The sequence below is a fragment of the Psittacula echo genome (genome assembly GCF_963264785.1).
Source record: "Psittacula echo genome assembly, chromosome: 4".
Taxonomy (NCBI): domain Eukaryota; kingdom Metazoa; phylum Chordata; class Aves; order Psittaciformes; family Psittacidae; genus Psittacula; species Psittacula echo.
This window is the reverse complement of record NC_137738.1, coordinates 60321062-60343894: the sequence shown is the minus strand read 5'-3', so window position 1 is coordinate 60343894 and position 22833 is coordinate 60321062. Positions and strand designations below refer to the sequence as shown.

The following is a 22833-nucleotide window of genomic DNA, read 5'->3' as shown; positions in this document are numbered from 1 at the left end:
AGATACCTTACTGCATTTCTCTCAATAGCTACAGCATCTACAGATTTGTACTTCTGGATGAAAGGCACTTATCAAAAAGTTCCTGACAAGCTCTTACATACACAGCACATCCCTGACATACCCATCCCGTGTGAAATCTGTGCAAGAAAGGCAGGGTTCTTTTTCTCAAGTTATGAGGAACAAATGGTGACAGACTGAGTAAGAAGCAGTCTCCAAGATCTACTGCATTACAGATTATCAACACAGCACCATGTGCTGAGCCTGGTGGCAAAGGCAATACAAAGAAATGGATATTAGGGAAACTAGGAGGCATGGAGAACAGGCGAGTCCAAAGCTCATGAAGATGAAACAATAGCAAACAAAAAGGAAAACTACTTAGCCAAGCTACTACATGAGCCACTATGCATCATGAATTTTTATTCATGCTCTTCTAAGACAAAAGACGCTGATGGCAATCAGTACAGAGGGCTTGTGGACTGGAGAAAGATCAGCTTTCTGGTGGGTGTTGGCAATACGTTAGTAAAGCCCTGAGCAGAAAGATACAGTCCTTGCAGGAACAGAGGGCACATTAGTGTGCCAGTAACTGGGCTGTCATTTTGATTCTTCCCTTCCGCTTTCTGCTAAGTGCTGTTTTACTCAGTCTCCCACAGGTTAAGGACAGATGGGAACCATTAGATCTTCACAGCTCCTTTGGGAACTGTTAGTCAGCCCTCTTGCGTATCACAGCCTTTCAAACCTCACCAGCATACCTTGCCTGAGACTTGACTACAGTGTCACTCATGCTTTTAACTGCAGTTAGAGCACACCCATCAGAAGCATGCCCGTCTTGGCTTGGACACATCTGGAAAACGTGCCAACTGCCCTGACAGCTTGTTACAGTGATTAATCACCTGCATAGTGATTAATCACCTTCATTCCAAGAAATTTTTGCCCAGGTTTTTTTCATATGAATTTATCTGGTTTCAGCTTGCTGCTACACATACCCATAATTTACTAGATTAAAGAGCCTTTCAGTACCTGATATTTTTCTCCCAGGGAAGTTTCTTCACCATCATAATCAATTCCCTGCTCAGTCTTTTTTGATAAGCTAGAGAGAGTGAGTGCTTCACATCTCCCATTGCAAAGCATTTTCTTCAGGCTCTGAATCATTTTGTGTGGCTCTAATGTTCCACCACCCATTTTTCAACATCAATTTAAAACACTCAAGTCATCCCAGTGCTGGTCTCACGAATACAGTACGTGCTCATATCCAGTTGCTTGTGCCTTATGACTTAAAATAAATCTATGCAGAATTTTAGGCAGATGCAAGCTGGCTTCCTTCTGGCTGGCATTTGGAGCAACTGAAAAACAGCCAGTCACCTTCGTTGGTGCTGCCATCTCAGCAGTCTCAGCAGGTGAAGAGAAAGCATGACAAAGCTGTCTCTCTGCTTGCTCACTGTGACATGATTCAACATGGAAAATCAAGGCTGACCCTGTGCAGGGTACACAGATAGGGGCACAGATCACCTCAGGCACAGCTAGACCACATCCATAAGGATAAACTAGCCAATGGATACCGAGCGACTGTATCCAGGCTGTTAAACCCTCTTACCCGTCGAAGTGGAGTAGCTGCAGCTAGACTTTTTGCATCCACGCCTGGGAACTGCTTGGGAAAGTGCTAGCAGCGTGGGCCAACACTGTGCCAGCGACCATTTTGCAAGTCTTGCAGTGGACCCAGCTGAGTTCCAGTCCCTGGAGTGCTCCCCACCACCACTCCTCCTTCACCAAAAGAGAGAAATCTTAACACAGAATCAGCCTCCGAGGAAGCAGGAGCACAAAGCAATTCCTTCGCTTTCTCCTTCTGAACCCTCTTTCCTGACAGGTCAGCAGGGTTTCAGATTAGAGAGGTGGCAACAGGCTGGGGCATCCTTTTCCTGCCCGGTGGTGGTCTAAGGGCTCACACTGACACGGAAGAGGCAACATTTCCATTGCAGCAGAGCTTCCAGCAGGAAGCTTCACCCAGGTACGTAAAACCAACAAAGCTGGTGGCACGTTACACCAGTTATAAGTAGAGGAGGCATCCAGGCTAAGCCTATGAACCAATTTTTCTCCAATTCCAGGGTTCTCAGATCAGGAGGTTGAGGGAAGAGTGATTTTTGAGAAAAATAATCTCCCCCCAACTCCACAGAAGGGAACAAAAATACCTGATGTCTAGTATTTTATTAGATTTTGGCTAGAACAACAGGAACATTCTTTCTTTCCACTGAATTTTTCCCTTTCTTTTATTCTCTCAGTGGCAGAAAATGCTGAATCACAAACCTGGAGCTTTAAAAAAAAAAAGTATTCCTATGCAGAAGAAACAAATCTTGTATCATTTCATGCTTCCTGCTCTGCTCTCTGGTGCCACGCTCCTCATTTTCAGGCTGTTTTAAAGGTCAGCTTCACAGACCAGACCCTGATCTCAGACATGGGATACATGCAGCCTCTCACTCCAGGATCTTTTCTCACATGATTAGTCCCAGCATTCCTGCAAGTAGAACAGTCCCCATCACCCAAAAAAAAGGCAAGATATTTGTCTTCCCATTCCCCAAGTTAATATTCACCACCAACACAGCCTCATTTATTTCTTAGGCTGGGGGCTACTTCAGCAGTGTAATGCTATTGCCATCTATGGGCAAGTAATAGTCTTACCAGTCACACATACAAGTTAAAGTCAGAATACATACTTAAACTGACAATTACTCTCAGTAATGCTTAAGGGACTTCAAAGAAGATTTTATTTAAGATTTTCCAATACCTAAGACATAGAATCTGGATAAAAGCTAATCAAAGACAGCAATTACTTTTCATGGTATTTGTTTTAATCCTCATTGAGTATTCATTCAACTGGCTTCATTTTGCCTGAAGAATGTTATTTGATGCTATAATTTGAGCAGGCGGGTGAGGTCATGTGAAGGTGTTGATCCAGAAGCAGCATGCATACTCTTACTTGTTCTGAACAAAAGAGTTGAACTTATTTGAAATTACTACTATCAATTATCAAACATTTAACAAATGATGGAAGGCACAACATGATGAACAAGCTTCAATGCTACAGGAAAGCTGAAGATTAATTGCTTGCTTAATAGCACTTTTAAAAATGTAAGATTTCAACCTTAATAAAACAACCAGTCAATTAATCTACTGGTCATAAATGACAAATATAAACTGACAAAACAATCTGAAGTGTAAAAGTTACTGCAAACACTTTTTAGTTTGCTTATGCCTCAAACAATCTGTCTCTTTTTCAGTGACCTAGTGGATCATGTTCATATGAAAAAGTTTCTATTAGTATCTGTAATAAATATAAAGCAAAACTGAAGCTCCCACTCACTGGGAGACTCTACAGATGACATTTAAAAGAAAGCACAGCACCACAACAAGATGAAAAATGGACTTTCTGTTAAATTATAACTAGTCAGATGATTATAATGCTCTCAGGTTCATGATAAAGGTATAAAGATTGCCTCTGATGCCTGCAGAGCTCATTGCCAGGTGGCATGAACTATGCATGGTTAACTCATCAGAGTCAGCCTCCACTTGTTGGTCTCTGCTGAACCACTAAAAGGAAAATGCCTGGGCCCAAGAGCAAAGATTGCCCCACAGCTCATCACTCAGCAAAAGAAAAAACCCAAAACCAGCAGCTAAGGCATTGGACCCCTCTCAGCTCTTTGCCAGAGGAAGGGCACTGCAAGTCTTAACCTTGCAGAAGTCATACAAAAAGAACCAAAGCACAAAGTCCTACTCTAACAAAGTTAGAACAAAAAACGTTTGGATTTGATTTCTGGAAGAAAGAGACAGAGGTGTCCCCTTCTTTTCAGAATATTGAAACATCCAGTAATCTGAAACAGATTTGGTGACCCTACGGCATTAAACCATGCTTTGTGGTGCTTTATTCCCGCTCCAAAAGACTTTATGCATTAGCGAGTACATAAAATTGCACCAGAGACTGAATACATATTGAAAAGTAATAAATGATTCCATATGGTCTTAATTTTTCAAAGCAGTGCACCACTGTTTTGAGGCAATAGGGTTTCATTTTCCAATTAGGAAGATTTTAAAATAGCCCTTCTAACCCACAGATATGGGAACACTCTCACTTAAGATATTCTCCCCAGCTGAGAGATTTGGGTGCACCAACAATTTTCATAGTCAAATGGTGTCCTTGGTTAGCTAGCTAGCAAGGGTACAATTAGCCAAGGCAGTTAATTTCTTCCTTTTATTCAAAAAAGCTTGTGTCATCATTACTGCGAAGACACAGGTCACAAAGCCTCTGTGAGCAAACTGAATAGCATACGTTCCTCTTTAAGCTTCACATACTTGAACATCTGTCAGATCTCAGCTACAGTTCCTCCAGTTTTCCTTGTTTGCTTCCAAGGGAAAAAAAATCCATTTTGATAAAACAGGTCTTATAGTACTTCTACTTGGATATATTTTAAACTTAACATGCCTACTATGAAGAGTAGCTACTGTATTTAGAAAATGCAGGCTCTTCAGCAGATCAGTTCTCAGCATGTATTCAGTTATGTGTGCTCACTTAAACAGTACCCCCCAAAGAAACAACTTAATAAAATCAAGCCTCACTCTCCCTGTCATTGGCTCTCTGCAGGTAAAACAGCAGTGAATGACTTATGCACACCTTTAACACGGCAGTTTGCTAGACTGAAGAAAATGCTTTTGCAAGGCAGGCAAGGATGCATACAAATGGAAGACTTCAACTTTTCATATTCCAGGAGGAGTTTCCAGGGCAGCTAGCTATAATTGCATGCCCCAAACACATTTAAGTGACATTCACGAGCCACAAGGAACATAAGGACTTTAATATCAGAAGCAGGACAGGAACAGAACTGAGGCATTAAAGTTAAGAAATGCCCTCCCAAAAGCCCCGGCTCAACCAATACCTAATCCCAGAGGCTCTGGAGTCCTATTTTTAAATTATCAGCATCCCAAGATACAGGACATTCTGCCTTTCACATACCCAGAACCACCCCACATTGGGCAGCTCCGTGCCCCTCCTCACCCTTGGCCCAGCACTGGAATTGAGAGCGCAGACACATCTCCATGCAAGATGAGACCCACGTCCCCAGCTGTGCAGCCTGTTCAGAACACATCCAACACATACCAGTGGGCTCCAGCCCCCTACAGCACACTGCTACAATTGCTCTTCCAAGATGCAATAGCAGGTATGAGGTACCCATCTATAGCATTGCTAGATGCAGCATGTCTCAAACGCTCAGGAAATGTGACCCCTTTCCCATTCCTCTGACTTGCTGCAGCTCCTGAGTCAGCAGCCGCCCAGTTCCTCCGGGTGGGAGAGAGAGAACCAGCTGCAAATGCTTATCATTGACTTCCCCACCATGTGCTGAGCCGCTGACTGCTTTTGCTTAACACTTCACCAGCCCCTTTGAACCCTTTCTCAACTCCCCAGGGGGGAGAAATTCCTTCACTCTGTGCACATTGCAGTGCCCCCCATAGCAGGAGACCCAAGGTCAACTTCTCCCCCTTCGGCCCAACGGGGTTCAGATGACTCCCTCTGACCTTCCTGAAGAGTATCTTAGCCAGGAGGTAGGCTAGCCTGAAGAATATCCACTGGGAGGGAGGCTAGCCTAACATGCACTCCAGTTTTCAACCAGCCTGTTGAACCCGTACTGCTGCCTGGGGGAGAGGGTGGGGATTCAGGATTCACGGGAGCAATCAAGGAAAGGCCATGACCTAGCAATAATAACATTGCCACAGGGAAGGGAGAGGAACAACCTTGGATTTCAGTCCCCTTCTCAAAGTTTGCTCACTATGCTTTACATCAAATGTTTGTCAGAGAACAAAACACAAAGTTCTGGGAAAAGAACCAGGAGCCGTATCTCCACCTTCTAGGCAAGTGCTCTGATCACTGCAGATACAGAATGACAGGGGAAGGGAGGTGCTTGGACTTCTTCTTTCTGGGGCCACACACAGGAGACAGTAATTAATTCTTTGGAAGAACTGAAATAGGCTCTATGTAGGCATCTGCTCTCAAAAAGAGCTGCCAGGCTGAGCCTCGGCAAAGGGAAATCCTTTCCTGTAGCACTTTCTTTACCTGATCCCCTATTAAAGCTTCTGTTATACAAGTGTGCCTTATGCTTGCAGGTAGAGGGAAGCAGGACTGTGAAAGGTGGTTATTTCAGGGCTGGAATGCGTAAGAACCACTACCACGAAGAAGGGATTGAAGCTACATCTCTCTGCACAGCACCATGTAGACAGGACAGCCACCTTGGGGACATCTTTTGCCCCATGAAGCCAACCAACAGTGATGGAGTTTTAGAGGTGTAGCTTTTGAGTCTGTCAGTGCTGCAACTCTAGGCACTTGGCTCGCTGGATCCTTGTTCTCAAAACGCACCCAGTCCCTGTCCCTCACAACCATGTTCAGGCCTTCACTGCTTCAGGCTGGGCTGCGAGTCCCCTCCGGAGGTAGGCTTCAGCTTAGCTCTGAGACAAGAGCGACAGGGAAACCAAAGGATGGCTTTGCTCGTCCCTCGGTGCAGCAGTAGCTTCTGGCTGAAGGTAACGTTCAGTGCGAGTGCCGCAATACCTTCCGGAAAGCCTTTTCTCCCAGCGCCGCCGTCAGCCGTACCCGAAGCCTGCCCGCTGCTTTCCTCTGCTGAGAGGGCAGCTCCGCGGGATGGGGCCCGGGCACGGCCTGCAGGGACCGTACCGGAGCCGCCCGTCCCCACCGTGCATAAGCGGCCGCCTCCCGGCCAGCCTCACGCCAGCCAGGGCCTGGAGATCGCCGCTCACCCCGGCAACCAGTCCCGCAGCAGGCCCGGCCTGGGGCCCAGCCAGCCCTCCCGGGCCCGCCGCCGCCGCTGCTGCTGCTGCTGCCTCCTGGGTGCGGCCCCGGCCGAGCCCGCCCAAGCCCGTCAGGGGGGGCTGAGGGGAGGGTGTCGGCACCCATACACTCCGCACCGGGACGACGCCGGGCACCCCGGCCGACACCCTGCACCCCAGCGACACCGTCAAACCCCCCCTTCCCCCCCCCGCCGCATTTTACTCGATTGTTTATTATTTTCCAAGGGGCGGTGGCGGGGCGGAGGCGCGGGCCAATTGGAAGCGCCGCTGCGCTGACGAGCGACGGGCGACTGCCAATGGGCGGCGAGGGCGGGCCCCGGCGGTCACGCGCGGCTCTAGAGCATGACATCATCCAGTTTGCACGGCGCAGCCTAGCTTGGCGCGGGAGGGGCAGCCACCAGGGGGCGGGGCCACCAGAGGGGGGCGGGGCCGGGGCGGGCGAGGTCTCCCCGGCGGACGGCCAACGTCCGCTTAAACGCCCCGCTGAGGTAACTTCGCCGCTGGTCTTTGGGTAAAGCTGTTGTGTCCGGCCCCCTGTTGTGTGTGGGCAAAAGGAAGGTGTTAGAGTGTAATCATGGAGCAATTAAACGATAAGTGGGTATAAGTAAGCCCCTATGAGGTAACCGGGACTGGTTAAGTGACATGCCCAGGTTGCACAACGAGTCGGTGGCGAGGCAGAACGGCATTTGGCCGAACCAAGCGGGAGAGCTGGATGTCTGTCTTCACAGGTCCGTGGAGGTGTCCTGAGGGGACAGGAGGCAAGGGGAGATGGCTAAATAGCTCCTTGAATTAAAAAGTTTACATATATATATATATATATAAAAGCAAGCTGTTTACCAATATTTCTCAAAAGGTGGTATAAAGACACAAGATAAAAACACAGCTTCCAGTATAAGACTGGCAGTTACTGTTCTAGAAACTGCTGTTGCAAACATTAAGTCCTTTCATATCATTTAAGATGAATGTTAGAACAAAAAGGGTGGAGTTTCTTGCTGGATTTTAGCGTTTTGACTCAGTTCACCCTAATGATACAAACTCAATAATCGCATGGACTCCAAAGTATTCAAAAATTATGACACAAGCTTTTTGAACAGCGTAATGTCAGCTTAAAAATAAGGTTGTAAAAGGTTTTAAAATGTGCAATTAGTTTGTTGGGGTTTTTTCTTTTCCACCTTCTTTCTTCCTGGCCTTGAAAGTATACTTGGGTTGCATCCATGGTACATCAGGAAATTGGCTATTGGTTTAAAATGAGATGCTCCTTTAATGGGACTTTAAGAACAGGGATTTCAGGAAAACATCAGCCTTGCAGGACTCATAAATAAAGCTGAGAGAGCTGGCAACAGCACTATGCCCAGCTATTTGTGTGTGTTATTAGGTGTACAAAACACTTAGAAACCTACTTCTATTCATGAGAAGCTGAGAGTCTTGGCCTACAAGATGTGTGACATTGTGGCAATGCAGCTTCAGCAGACGCGAGGCTGCTGTAATTACAATTTCTGAAGCTATAGGGTTGAATTTTCCCACTTCCTCAGCTTCACAGTTCCTTATTAGACCATTTCTGGGGGTAGGTTTCACTGTAAACATTATTTCTTCCAGAAAGGTGATGCTGTTTTTTAGTGTGGATGTCTGTGGTCACTGTACTCCACAAAAAGCAGAAATGGGTCAAGAATTCTTCAGCAGTGGGTGCTCAAGTTTAGATGTGTGCAGAGCTGAGTGCTTCCCGCCTTAGAGCTCAGTCCCCAAATTGTCAAGATCACTTGAGGAAAGAGTTCTTCTATCCACAGTAGTAATATCACTGTTTCCTTCTGCTACTGCACTTCCTTCCCCTCCCCTCTGTTACAGCTGTCAGCCAACCAGTTCACAGGCTGAAGTCCAACTTCAATTGATCTTTAAATTTCTGTTCATCACTTTGAGAAAATTTTATAGTCAGAACTCCATAGTCATCTTTGGCAAACCCTTCATGTCTCCACTGGCACACTTTGGACCCTTGCTCTGTGTCTCTCTGCCAATCAGCCAATGTCCCTGTAATAACTGTGGAACCCATTAGCTAGTTTTAGCCAAATTGGGCAGAACGGTTAAAGTCTCAGAGCATGAAGTTGGCTGGCTTATAGACAATGTTTCTTTCCAATCAGTACACAGGTTGCTCTGATCAGCCACAAAACCCTACTCTGCCCTTTGCCCAGTCTGTGTTTAAAAGACGTATTAGGGAACTGTGGGAAGAACAAAAAATGCACTGCAGAAGCTGCTCTCTCAGGGGGTGACTGTGAGGGGTAGACACGCTTATTGCAATGGGCACAGACTTCTCAGAGACCAGGTTGCAGGTGGCTTACAAAACAACCCATCATATGCTTGCTTGTGTGAAGTCCACACAGACAATGCAGCCATTGTTTCATGTAAGTGCAAGTTTTATTGAGCAGCAGTACACTTTACAGCAGATTTCTATAATGATGTAATGACAAGAAGTTCCAGGCCCTCCATCCTGCTTCATTTCCCTGAAGCAGTATGCCACAGGCCTCACATCCCATGCGTCCTGCATGGTCCATGTACGGCTGAGATCACCCACAGAGATGACTTGGAACTGTGATCTCACCAGCTCCATATAATCAGGTATTGTGATGGGTACACATGTTCTCAATACAAACTATTGCAGGAGTCTTAGATAAAAGGTGATGATGTGGAGGAAGATGCAGCACTACCCTGAAATACAGTCTAAGTAGGCACAGTAAGTGAGGCTTTCAAATGGCCTCAGGGCTGGCCTAACTTTATTCCTCTTGAAGTCAGTGATAAAATTCCCATAAATGGAGCCTTTTTGAAAATCCCACCCTTGAGGCATTACAGTACTTAAGGGAAGAGACCAGAAATCGTGCAGGTTTAGATCCAATTTTGATCAGTTTTTGTATGTCTTTCAGTGGGCCTAGCCACTAAACAACGATAAGAAGGGTTCCTCCATTTTTCTGTTTTGCTCCTGCTAAGTCAAATGTGTAGGAACAGTTATACTGTGGTTTTAATTCTGCCTCTAAACTGCAACATCATGGGCACACGCATGCTGTGTGGAGTTGTGAAGAACTGGTACACTGACTTATGGGATGAAGGCTGATACACCAGTGAATTCTGAAAAGGGCAGGTAATCTTGCAGTAAAGGCCAAGGGCTGGCACTCAGGAGATCTAGTTTTATTTCTCACTTCTGACACGGGCTTCCTGTATGACCTCAGCACATGTAATTGCTTGGTGCCTCAGTCCATCATCTCTTTAATAGGGTTACTACTTACTTATTTCCTTTCTCCCGCCCTGGCCTGCCTTACTTAGACTGCAATTCCACCAGGGAGTGGAGCATTTCTTACCACGTGCAGGGCCTTCACCCGGTACAATGAGACCTAATGGCCATGCCTGTAGAATAATGCAGTGCCAATTAAATAAATAAATGAAGATGATAATATCATTTAGGACTAGATTTGCAAGCTTGTTATCCAGCCCAAGGTCGAACAGCTGTTTTTCTCTGGACCCTGGAGTCCTAAGGAAGCGCTCCATGGGGAGGGTTCTGCAATGGGCAAGATGAACCCCAAGCAGCAGCAGGTTTTGGGAAAAGGCTGAGTGTCAGTCACAGCTTCATGGCCAGCCTGCTCTGGGTAACTGCTGAAAGCCACAAGTAGAGGCTCCTTGGAGGTGTGGTGTTGGACGGACTAGGTATCCTCTAAATATGCACAGCCTTGTCTGATCTTGGTTCCTGGCTCTTCGTAGCTACCACAGCTCTCCTCCCCTACCAACTGCTAAATCACACAGACCAACACCAGTATCACAACTGCAGAGAAACTAGTGTCTTTCTGAGCTGCTTTGCATTCCCATAATTGTTACAGCAAAAGCTGTGGCAGCACACACAACATCGTGACCCAAAATGGAGCTGCAGTGAAAATTATTTCCATTACTCGAACCTGCATTCATTCCGATTAATTCAGTGTCTCCTACTATATTTAGGTAACTAAGAATTAATTGTATGCATGCTGAAATGCTGTCCCTTGTAATAAAATCATGCCGAACTATTCCTAACTTAAGTGCCACTTGAATTTGAAACCTAACTAGACCCTGAGGGCCTTAGGCCTTACTTAGTGGGACATGTAAGACATGCAGGATCAGGGCCTTGCTTGTCTTCTAATCAAACCTAATGCTTTTCAAATCTCATCGCTTGTCTACAATGCTAAATAAATCAGGAATAGCTTAATTTGTCTGCCAATTCTGCCCAGCAATGCTCCAGAAGCACACCTACTTCTCAACACCTGCGGTGGTCTGCATCCAGGATAGGAGACCACACTACCATTGTGCTATATCTATAGTTTAGGTCAATACGAAGCTAGGTGAGAACTGATACAGCTATGCTGCTATGTAATGTATTTATAGCTACATACATATTAATAGTTTTATGTTCCTTGGCTTTGTGGGTCACCCCTTTATCCAACCCGTAATTAACTATGTCTTCAAGTGAGCTACTTTGGAGGGCTTTCTGCTAGGGCATGGCATCTGAGGAGGAAGTACAGCAGGATTATATTCACATGCAGACATGTCTGAACATGCTCCCACATCACCCAAAGGGGGAATGGAAGTTTTAAAATAAAATTACTAAATTGGACTCCAGATTTAAAGTTTACCACGTAACTCGTGCACCAATAACTTGTGATGAGTGGAAACAAGTCAGAAAAGAACCAGCATGCTCTTTCCCCATCGTGACTGGCAGCCAGAGCCGGGTTTATGGTGAGGTATAGGCACTGCGCTGAAGCCGTGCCTCTGCCGGGCCAGGTGGGCCTGACAAGGGCAAGAAGTATGAAGAAGCGATACGTCTGGTTCTGCCCCTTAAATCCTAGTAAGCACAAGAAGCCGGAGCTAACGCAGCCCCTCGAAAGAGTTACAGTATGCTTCGAGACCTAAGCTCTTCCTGCCGCCTTCCCGCGGCCCTGGCAGCGCGGCATGGCCCCAGGCCCAGAGATACCGAGGAAGGGCAAGCAAACAAAACCCACCCCCACCGCGCCCCTGCAGGCTCTCCCGGTCTCCCAGCCCCGGCAGCTCCCCTCGGCCTGGCGCTCCCGCCCCATCGGGGCGGCCCCTGCGCGGCACCGCCCGCCCTCCGCCCGTGGGCGGGCCGTGCCGTGCCGTGCGGTTAGGTTGAGGCTCCCTGCGTGTGCCTATAACTTTGTGTTGCTGCCGGTGGTTGTTAGGGGGAGGGATGTGGAAGGTGGTGGCGAGCAGGGTGACGGGCTATTCGGGCGGGCGGTGGCGGCGGCGGGTGGATCGGTTGCCTCTCGCCGGTTGCTCGCAGAGGGAGCGGATGGCTCGCCGCTTCCCCCTCCTTCGCCTTTAAAGGGAAGGCTCCTCGGAGCTGAAGGCGCAGGAGCAGCAGAAATCATGCAGCAGCGCTGCTTCTTCCTCCCGTGAATTTGGAGCTCGATATCTGCCGGTGTGGAGGTGGCTGTTGATTCTTCCCGCACCCCACCGCTCTCCCGCCCCTCCTGATGTGGCTCTCCCTGCCTCTTCTGCCTGCGCTTTTTAAATGACTTGAGTGAAGGGGGGAAAAACTGTCAAGATGGCAGCAGCAGGAGCAAGGAGGTTATGAATGTGGTGTTGATGCTGGAACAAAACCTATTCTCTTTGGCAGCCCTAGGGAGGGCTTACAGCTTCTGGACCTGTTGGAAGACTACGATTTGATTTCTTCCCGTTGTGTTTGCTTTTTCCCTGCGAGAAAAAAGATTATTATTTTTTTTTAACCGACCAGCCCCCAGCGTGGCCTTTTACCGCCCCTTGCTCCGTCGGCTGTGAGATTTTGGGGGGGGTGCTCGCCTGTGGTTTGGGGAGCACCGCAAAGTGACAAGCTTACGCTAGTATGCAGTTGGGTGTATGCTAGGACTTCTCCTTTCAGGGCGTTCTGAAGAAAGAAAAAAAGTCTTTGGCGTAATCCGAAGGACCCCTTTCCCTGCCCTCCTGCCGAGGGAGGGCGCAAAGGACCACCCCGCTCCCCCAAAAGGGAAGGTATCTGCGGAAGCGACCACGAGCGAGCTCGGAGCCGGCGAGGGTCTTCTCCTGACTGGAAACAGTGCGGTTCCCGTTGGAGCTACTTCTGCATCCGCATGGAGTGAAACATAAACAAACGCACACGGGCACCGCGGGAGCGGCCACCGCTCCGCCAGCGCGGAGGGCACCTCCGGCACCGCCCGGTACCGCGCTGCCCGCCCCGCGCTGCCGCTCCGGCTCCTAATCGGATTTCGGATTTTTTTTTCTCTTCCCTCCCTCCTCCTTCCCCCACCCCTCTCCCCCCGTGCGCAGCGCCCGCGGGCAGCGGGCTCCGGGTGCTGCGGAGCGCTTGCCAGCCCGTAGCGGTGAGCGGCATGCCCGCCCGGCGGCCCCCCTCCTGCTAGGCTCCCGTCGGCACCAAGGAGGCGGCGGAGGAGGAGCGGGGTCGGCGGCCTCCCGCCCGCCCCGTCGCAGCGCTCCCCTGCCGCCGCCGCAGCCACCCGCGGGGGAGGCCAAGATGGCAGAGGCGTCGCCCCCCGCCCCGCTGTCGCCCCTGGAAGTGGAGCTAGACCCCGAGTTTGAGCCGCAGAGCCGGCCCCGCTCCTGCACCTGGCCCCTGCAGAGGCCCGAGCTGCAGGCCAGCCCAGCCAAGCCCGCCGGCGAGCCGCCCGCCGACGCCGCCTCCATGATCCCCGAGGAGGAGGACGACGAGGAGGAGGGGGGCGGCTCGGCCATGGCCGTCGGCAGCGCGGCCCCCGCGGGCAGAGAAGCAGCGGCGGCCACCAGCGTCCCGGAGGAGGCGGCGCGGCTGCTGGCCCCGCTGCCCGGAGCCGGCCCGGAGGGGCCAAGCCTTTCACCGGGTGGAGCGGCAGCAGGAGGTGGGGGGCTGACCGGGGGCCCGGCGGCGGCGCCGAGGAAGTGCTCGTCGCGGCGCAACGCGTGGGGCAACCTCTCCTACGCCGACCTCATCACCCGCGCTATCGAGAGCTCCCCGGAGAAGCGCCTCACGCTTTCCCAGATCTACGACTGGATGGTCCGCTGCGTGCCCTACTTCAAGGACAAGGGTGACAGCAACAGCTCGGCCGGCTGGAAGGTGAGGGGGGGGTCTAGGGTCCGCGGCGAGACCCACCGCGCCGCCCCGACGGGCGGGCTGCAGCGGGGGATGCCGCGGCTTCCTCCGGTGCAGCCGGCCGGGTGCTGCGGCGTGCCTGTGGTCGCCCTGTTCCCTGTGCTTGTTTATTTATTTATTAATGAAGGGAGGGGGTAAGAAAAGTTTTGTCTCTTTCCTGTTGCTGCGTGCAGGCGGTGAGGGCTCCTAACTATGGGAGCAAGGAAAACGCTGGAGCGAAGCTGGCTTCTCTCGTGCACAAGCACATAAGCAGGGGAAGAAAAAGAGGGGAAAAAAAGAAAGGAAATATATTTGTTATGGTGTGTGTGGTGGTGTTTTTTGTGGGGTTTTGTTGGTTGGTTTTTTGTTGTTTTTTTTTTTTTTAAAGTTAGACACGCCTTTGGTGTAACTCGTGCTGGAAATAAGCAGAGTTGCTTTTGTGCAGGGTCAGTCTGAGTCTCAGAGCTCAAATACAAAATGACTGTTATTTTCGTCTAGAAAAGCCCCAGTGGTTTCACGACACGTTCCTCAAAGGCAGTAAAGGGAAATTCGGGTCTTGACATTTCTTCATAAAGTTAATCAAAGCGTGGAGTTGTTGGCTGCTCAGCCACGGGAATGCTTGGTTTGTGATTCTTGCGGTGCCAGTGCATGAGGGCACTGTCTGCTGATAAATCCCTTGCAGCCGAGCATTTTCTGTCCAGCGCTGGGAAGGTTAGCAGCTAAGATTACTACTGTTTTAATAAGTAAGAAAACAAAAACCCGCCTGTTTTTGAGGCTTGTTTACTCAGCATGTGCAAAAGCACGTTGCAGGCAGGCAGGGCTTTACTCTCAGGGTCTAGGAAGGCCTACCAGGAGCCTGTGCTGCACCTAAAGCATATTTGAGGTGACTTTCAGAGTTGCTTTTTTTTCCTCCTCATTTTCCACATCCATCTATTAGTGTCTTTTGGACGCAGAAATGTCACGTACTCGCTGCTACACAGAAATACAGGTGCTGCTTGATGTCGATGCTGTTTGCAGAGGGAAATCCCGGTACGGTTCAGTAGCTGCCGACGGCTGATAGTGGCAGCATCTGCGACAGAGTTTTTGAACGGATGACTGAGGGCGAATTTGCCGGGAAGTTTTATTGCGTTACAGAGGAATTACATTTCTTCTTTCAATCTCTGTAGCTTTGGATCAGGGGATAACTTAGAGTATACAAGTCAGTCAGAAGTACTGTATGGGTGAAATGAAACATTTCTGGCAGTTTTCATATCAGCAGCCCTGTCTCATAGTTTGGTGCCTGAGTAGGATTTGCTGCTAGGAACTGAAGTACAGCTGTGTGATTTTTTTCTCTTCCAAATGGAGCACTGTAGAGAAAGCATTTTACTGACAGACTTGTCTCAGGCTGGGGAAAATAGCAAAGTTTATCAGTGGCACAACTAATTCAAGACAAGGCTTTTAAAAACACAGATCCCTTTTATAGCTTTTGTGTCTGTATTAGGTGTTGAATCTTGGTCTGATTTCACAAGTGCGACATGGAGTGTGATAAAGGGTTACATCTTATGATGACAGCCTGTGCCTTTCATAAATTGGTTTCACGCAGAAGCAGCGGCTGTAGATGTCATCTGCTGTGTCAAATGCAGCCTTTTTATCTGATACTTCGACTTTTCAGTAAATTCTGGATACCTGATTGAAGCGAAGACTTCTCAAACAACGGGGCTAATACCGTTTCGTCTGAATTTGGTGGCAGAACTCCCATTCGTTTCAGCAGGCACAGGATCTGGGACATAACCTGAAGTGCTTACCTTGATTAGTGTGCTTAATACAGTCACAATTTTTCTGACAATTTACACTGTTAATTTGATTCCATTGCTGAGCAGCATTAACTGGTACTTTGAGCTAATTAAAATGTTAAAAACTTGGATTCCTTGAGATTCCTCTGATATAATTTAGTTCAGAAGTTTCTGACAAACGTTTAAGATTACTTTTATCAGGAGATGCTTGCATACTGGTAGCAGAAAACTCAGCCTCCTTAATGATCGTGAGGTGTCTCTGGAAGTTTGGGTAAGGCGTTTTGACTGTATTAGTGGTGGGTGCAGTTGTTCACGGGTAGTAGGGGCATGATGAAAGGGGCTAAGGAGAGGTCAGGAGCTAATAATTTGCCAGGCATCCAAAACAGCAAAATTTAATTCCTTAGCAGGGCTAGAGTTTCTTTTAATGTATGCCTGTGCATTCAGGAGAGGACTGTTTCAGAACAGGACTATTTCAGTTTCTTAGCTGGAACGTAAATTAGTTTGTCCAAGAAGCAACACTTAAATAGAGACTCCATCTTTGTCTCCTGATGCTGAAACACATTAGATGTTATTATCATCTTTGTTTCCCTCACAGGTAATGAATATAACTCTTCAGGAACTTATGTCAGCTTTTCACATCAGACTTTTCCAGATTGCTAGGTACACTGAGATTTTAAATGAGCAGAATATAGTTCTGTATCAGGAGGCTTTTATCTTAATTTAGAATATTTTTACACAGCTAAGTTCATCTTTGAAGGCAGCAGGCCCATTTAACAGTGTTCTGCTCTGGCACTGAGTGGGAAAATTGTCACTTTAAACAAAGGGAAGAAAAGAACGTGGTTTTATTATCTTAGGTGTTATTATATATGAAATATTAATCTGTTTCTAGTGAGATGTGCTGTTTCTAGTGAGATGTGCTGAATGCCATAATCCATAAACATAGCTGGGATTATACCCCTCAAAACAATTATTTTAAGAGCTATGAAGTTACAACTATTCCTTTTTCTTTCTTTTTTTCCTAGGGCATTAAAGCAGAAGTGACTATTTCAGATGTGGTTAAGAAGGCATATATTACACTTCCGCTAATTTAGATGAGGTTTGCCCAATACACCCCCCAACAATCTCCTTTGTTGCCCCCTCCCCCTGGCCCCGGTGGGACATCAGCTAACCTAATACTGCCTGACAGCTAACTAGGGCAGTAGTGTGCGGTGCATTGCCGTAGAGCTGGCACACTGTGGGCACTGTCATGTACCACGGGCAGCCAGGTTTGATACAGCCCTGTGTACTTCCAAATCACTGGGAAGGGTTTAGATGCGTGCTTCAATATCCAGTCTTGAATACTTATGGGGAGTGATATTTATATTTATCATATTTATATTTATCATCACTGGAGGGGGGCAAAGGTATGAGGGTGAGCTGGTGAAATGCAGTGCCAGGCGGCTGTTGCAGGCAGTTCCACGGAGCTTCTCAGTGACCAGATCTACCCATCTTTCCAAATTCACGTATCCGTTACACTGTCAGTGTCCTGCAGTCACAAAACTAGTGTGCTGACTTAAAAAGCAGGTGGGTGTCCCGTGCCGTTCCCTGCCCCCTCCCCCCCCACCCCCCCGAGATATTTTGGATACAGTAACTCCACTGACTAATTTTGAAATAGAAAACTGAAGCACCCTTATGTCCCTGTATATAGTAGAGGTGCTTGGTTTCACTATAGCTTAAGTACTTCCACATCTCTTCCTATAATGTTATTTTGTAATTTCTTGCAGCACTGTCTTGTGAAACAGTCTTTTCTACATGAAGAGTACACTAGGGGGACTATTTTCCTTTGTTGAGCGGTATGAATCTGGTCCTTCATACACAGATACCAGCAATTCCCAAATTTAAATGCAGCTGATTTGCTTTGATTCGTTTTTTTCATATCAGAAGCCTGATTGTTTTACACCTGTTGCATTCATCTTCCTTACGAAAGATAAATACAAGTTACTGGGATATTTGCTCTGAAGAGGAGATTTCTGTAAACTTAGTATGTGGACATTTCATCATTTCTCACCATGTTTTATTAACCAACACGTACCGATGGGCTGCAGTCCCTTCAGGGCAGCAAACACACGAGTCTCTTCTCCAGTTGTTGAGACTTGAGAAACTTGCCAGCAATGTAGACAAATGTCTAAATCTGTTAGCCAGATGCTGATATGCAAGATGTGTCAGACTTTTTTTATCATCTTTTTTCAAAGGATGTGGGAAGGAAGCAACACCACTCTGTTCTTATTTCTCTTTCCTCGAAGTGGCACAGAACGTCTTTATCAGGAGTGGCAGCAGAAAACTGGAGTTTGCATCAGTTTCATTTTTTTTTCTCCATTGTCTTTTTTCAGGCTATTTTCCAGTTGACTGCTAGCATGATATTTTTCCAGCCTTCTCTTCTACTTTGGTTTTTTTATTCTAATTTTGAGCTGCCTTGTTGCGTCTGTACAGAAGGGTCTGAGTTACAAACTGTAGCCTGATTATTTTAAGTTTTGATCTACACAAGCAAGCACGGGTTTAAGCATGTGAATGGATCCTTGGGGCTTCACTGGGATTACTTGTGTGCTTAACCTTACTGCTTAAGGATCTTACCTGATCAAAGCCTTACTATGTTGTGCTTTAACAAAATACTTGGTGACATTTCTAAGTGAATTTTGTGCTGACCAACTTAGAGAGATGTGTGATTCCAGCTGCAAAGTTGAAACTGCTAGATTAACAAGCTTCTTGCATCGAAGAGGAACGTTCTTCAGTATCAAAGTAACAAATGACTTCTTAAACTTTCTGGTAGAAACCATATGTAGATATTAGCACACATTATTTTATATCTGTAATGTACATCAAAGATCTTGCTTTTCCCCAGCTCATGCAGGAAGGTGACAGCTATTAGAGGAAAGAGACACGGAGTATATCTCCAAGAATCAATGACTTTGTTTGATTCAGAGTGTGACAGTGAGGATCACCTCCACTGAAAGATTTGTTAAATGGAGATACAAACACATTGCCTGGGTGTATGTCATCAGCTGCAAGGAGTCACAGGTTCTGATAAACCTAACTTTTTATGTGAATGGGAAACCCTCAGTGAATGATGCTGGATAGTATTGCTGTCAGGTAGACAGGTGTGATAAATAGTGGAATCAGCATTCCTCAGTTCTTTAGAGAGAGAAGGTTACCTAAAACAGTCATGCAACATTAACATTGTCTAAAATCAGTTATTAGTGTCAATATTTAAGCATATTTAAAATAGGAAGCTTGGGAGTCAAAAGGTTTGGCTCCTACACTTACCTGTGTGTTTGAAAGCACATGGTTATTGCTAATAAAAATGAAATCACCTTAGTGGCTTTCATATCTGCTGTATTGTACTGGCTTGAACAAACACTGAGACTATCAGGCTGGGGAAGAGAGGTGCCCTGGTGCCCTTCCTCCAGAACATCCTCCCTTTGCATGGTTTTGTCTTCGTAAAGCGAGCAGTGTCTTAACACACGAGGCCATTTTGTATTCGGGTCATTTTGGTGGTGCTACACCACTTTGCTGTAATCCTGGGAGATTAGGGGAGGCTGGGCACGTGCTGGTGCATTTAGAAAGGCAAGTGATTAGGGTTAGCCCGGTGGTTTTGTGAAAGCTCTTTGTGCTGACGTGGACAAAGTAGAAACCCAGAGTCGGTGGCGTCTCTTACAGAAGGCAGGCAGCGCTGGGGCTGGTGCAGCTCCCCCAGGCCTCCCTGCAGCTGCTGTGCTGTTTTCAACCACCTTGCATGGTGTGTACGGGGAGAAAAAGTGAGCAATCACCCCAGAAAATTACAGTGGGGGTTCTGAGAAGAGAGGCTGAAGGGATTGCCTTGGAAATAAGGAAAAACTGAGGATAACCAGCCAAAGCATTTCTCTAGGTGGCAGCCTCCTAAAGGTGCCTTGCAAGATTTTGGCAGCCAGCTATTTTTCGTGGAAGTATGGAAAATCTTTTGTGAGGATTGTTTCTTATTTACAAGGCAATTACAGGGGGTCTTAGTGTAGTGGCGGCTTGCCAAGGGAGAAACTGAAAGTGTTTCCTAATGCAGGTTGTTACTTAAACTAAAATCTTTGCATGTTCTTGTTTCTCTCCCACTTTTTAAAAAGCCTTACTACTATCTTTGTCACAGAATATGTGCCTAAGGGCAGGGTTATAAAATGCCAGCGTTAGTTTCTTTAAAAGGCACGAGGCCCTCTGTGTTTTGAGGCACACTCTCTTCTGGAGGAGGGCAAGCTCTGAGCATCCTCCTGCCACTGTTTTATTCCCCTTGCCATCAAAAACGGCATCGGTTCCCAACTCAGCGCTGGAAAGGGACAACAGCCTTGCCAGGTCCTGGGGCAGGAGGTGTATCCAGGTCCTGCAGCACGTAGGGAGTGCTCCCATAAAGACCTGCCTGATAACACAGTGCTCGGGGATCGGCAGGGTTTTTTTGATGTGGCTTTTCTCGGGGCTGACAATATATGTGTAGCACAGTGGTTCAGGAGCAAAATAAAGTGTTAATGTGCACAGTCATTCAGTTTCTGGTAGTGCTGGCTCAGCACTCCACGGGTTATGTGAAGATTATGCTTAACCTTTTATCTGGTCTTTTTAGTGCTTCTACAAACTTAGACTGTTCTTTTCTGTTACAATTTCCTGAGCATTGCCTCACACAGAGCTTGGAAAATGAGGTGCATTTAGCCAATTTATGGCCTGACATATGTTAATTAACATTAATTACCTGCTTGAATAGTCCATTTAGCACTTATTATTAAAAAGAGGCTTGTCTACAGAAGGGGATTTTCCTTCAGAGTGAGATGTTTTGTTCTAACTTGCTTCAGACAAAGTCAGGATGGGGTATCCTGTGCTTTTCTGCCTGGCTGTACCATTTCCTGATGTTCCAGTTGTGTGTGTGGGATACCACTGCAACACTGACAGGCACCAACTCCTTACCCCTTTGTATCTGACATTTTCTTGACATTGGCTTAGATTTCCCAAGCAAACCAGCATGTTTCTAAGCTCTTTTTGCTCCTCTGATTGAGGCACTTGGAGAAAGAGCCATGCTTCTCAGCTTGCCAGGAAATGCAGGGAGATTGGAGGCTTGCGGTGGTGTGGTTCCAGTCCCTGTTCAGGATAGAGGAGTAGGAAAAGCTCAAGTGTGCAAGGCTGGAGAGGGTACATAAGAGCTGCTGGGGCTTACTGTGGTGCCTTGCAGGGAAGGCATCCTCAGCTCTGTGTGACTGAGGGTGATGGATCTTGAGGATCCCACAGCCGTTGAGAGCAGGCCAGTGCTGGAGTGGAGTATGATCCCTAACAGCAGTGGGTTATAACCTGTGAGATAAAGGAGTTAACAAGCAGAGAGTGATTGTTCAATCTTCAAATACCAATATAAAAAAAAAAAAAATTCCATTCCTCAGTTCTTCATACCTCCATTCCTTCTCATTCGTGGCTTGGGAGACTCTAGGGACATTATATCCTACTTTACCTTCTCCATCCTTCTTCTTGTACCACCAGATACATGGTGCATGGGGTGCCTCTGTGGGAAATGGAGGGCTGGCTCATAACTGTGCAGGGCATGTTGCAGATCAAAGCTGATTTTCAGTTGGGGATACATGTGGAGTTGATTAGACTACAGGACTGATAAAGAGCAATTTCAGGGGAGTGTAAGGTGTTGGGAACAAGTGAATGATTGTGTTAGTGCTCTGCCTCATCCCGTTGGTGAAATAGCAAGAGAGCTGCTGTTCAGTGCGGATGAAGAAGAACATTGCTGTGACACTATTGCTTTTCACCAGAGCTGTTCCTCCTGATGCTGCACCTCGCTATGATGTCTGAGGGGGGCCAGTCTTGCCGTATAAAGCCAGAGTTCTTTCTATGGGCCACCCCCTTTGCACATTTGCTCAAGGACTGATACACGCTTAATGCTGATTGGCAGGGAATTTGAGTCAGGTCAGGAGTTAACAGCATTGGTGTCTTGTTAATAACTTGTGTGTGTGTGCTACTTGGACTTTGCTTGTTGGGCAATTTTCTTTATCTGTACACTGGTACCTGTTAAAAATGAAGGCTATTTAAATACTTCTACTGATATAAAACACCTTTGTAAGATTTCACTGAAAGAGAAATGCCTTTCTGGGGATTTGTACTGGTGAAGAAATGCCTTGTGAAAATTAGTTCTTATAATAGACATGTGCTAATGAATTGAATGGATTGCTTGCTCGATCACAATATGCTGTGTACTTAAATGCTGAATTATGAAATGCTGGGTTCTCACCTGCGTGTGTTTATTTGGCAAGGTATTCTTTCGCTTTTCTTTATTACTTTTCCCCTGCTGGTGAAGTTGCCACTCACTGTGCATGAAGGGACATGTGCAGGAGGTGCGCACTGGAACAGGAGGGCAGAAGCAGGCTATGGATCATGGCCGGAGGGCTGGAGGAAGCCCCACTTGAAGTAAGTAGGAGGGTGTGCAGCACCGCTAGCTTGTTGCAGGGCCTCTGCAGCTTGTGCTTGCAGGTCTCCTGCAGAGTGCTGCTGCCAGTGCTGGAAGCAGGAGGATGCTGGTGCTGGGACTCTGCCTGTGCAGCCTCTGGCTGCTGCACACCTGAGTGCTGCTGGCACTGGTCGGGTGCATTTCCGTGGGGTGACTCACTGGATCACGCCACTTCTGCATCCCTTCACACATTGCCCATGCTGAGGTGAAGGGTGGGTCTGTGCTGACGTCTCCATGCCAAAATCCTATTGAGAGCTCAGGAATGAGGGCAAGGAGTGCTTGGCAAAAGTGCCCTTTTCCGCCTTTGACACCTAGGTCTGAGGCTGCCTTCGCACTTTGTGCTGCGGTCTGCCTGGAGGCTGCTTCTAAGGCAGCCTTGCAGTGCCTTCAGGCCAGCCCGCCTCCCTACCCCTCCCTTTCTGAGACTCTCTGCTCTCCATAGGGACCAGCAGCGGCCATGGGCACACTCGGCATTGCGGCCAGTGGGTGGGATCCTAGGAAAAAGTTTTCAATCCTAGGAAAAAGTTTTTAGTAGGCCTGCTCTCTCCCATGTCATGTGAGCAGAAAAGGGCAGGTCAGGCTGCTTGCCAGCACTTGAACAGGGAGGTAACGTGTGCTTATCCTGACCCCATAGGAGT

General features: G+C 47.5%; 1 protein-coding gene across 2 annotated transcripts in view; it reads left to right on the top strand.

Moving 5' to 3' along the window:
- The first annotated feature begins 13086 nt into the window (after positions 1–13086).
- FOXO3 (forkhead box O3) overlaps positions 13087–22833 on the top strand; it is an 89380-nt gene continuing 79633 nt past the window's right edge. Inside the window, exon 1 of one of the 2 annotated variants that reach the window (XM_080614505.1) lies at positions 13087–13927. In XM_080614505.1, coding sequence (XP_080470631.1) covers positions 13352–13927 — 576 coding nt within the window. In that variant the 5' untranslated portion in view covers positions 13087–13351. The remainder of the gene's footprint in view (positions 13928–22833) is intronic. The other variant, XM_080614506.1, reaches the window with a different exon arrangement.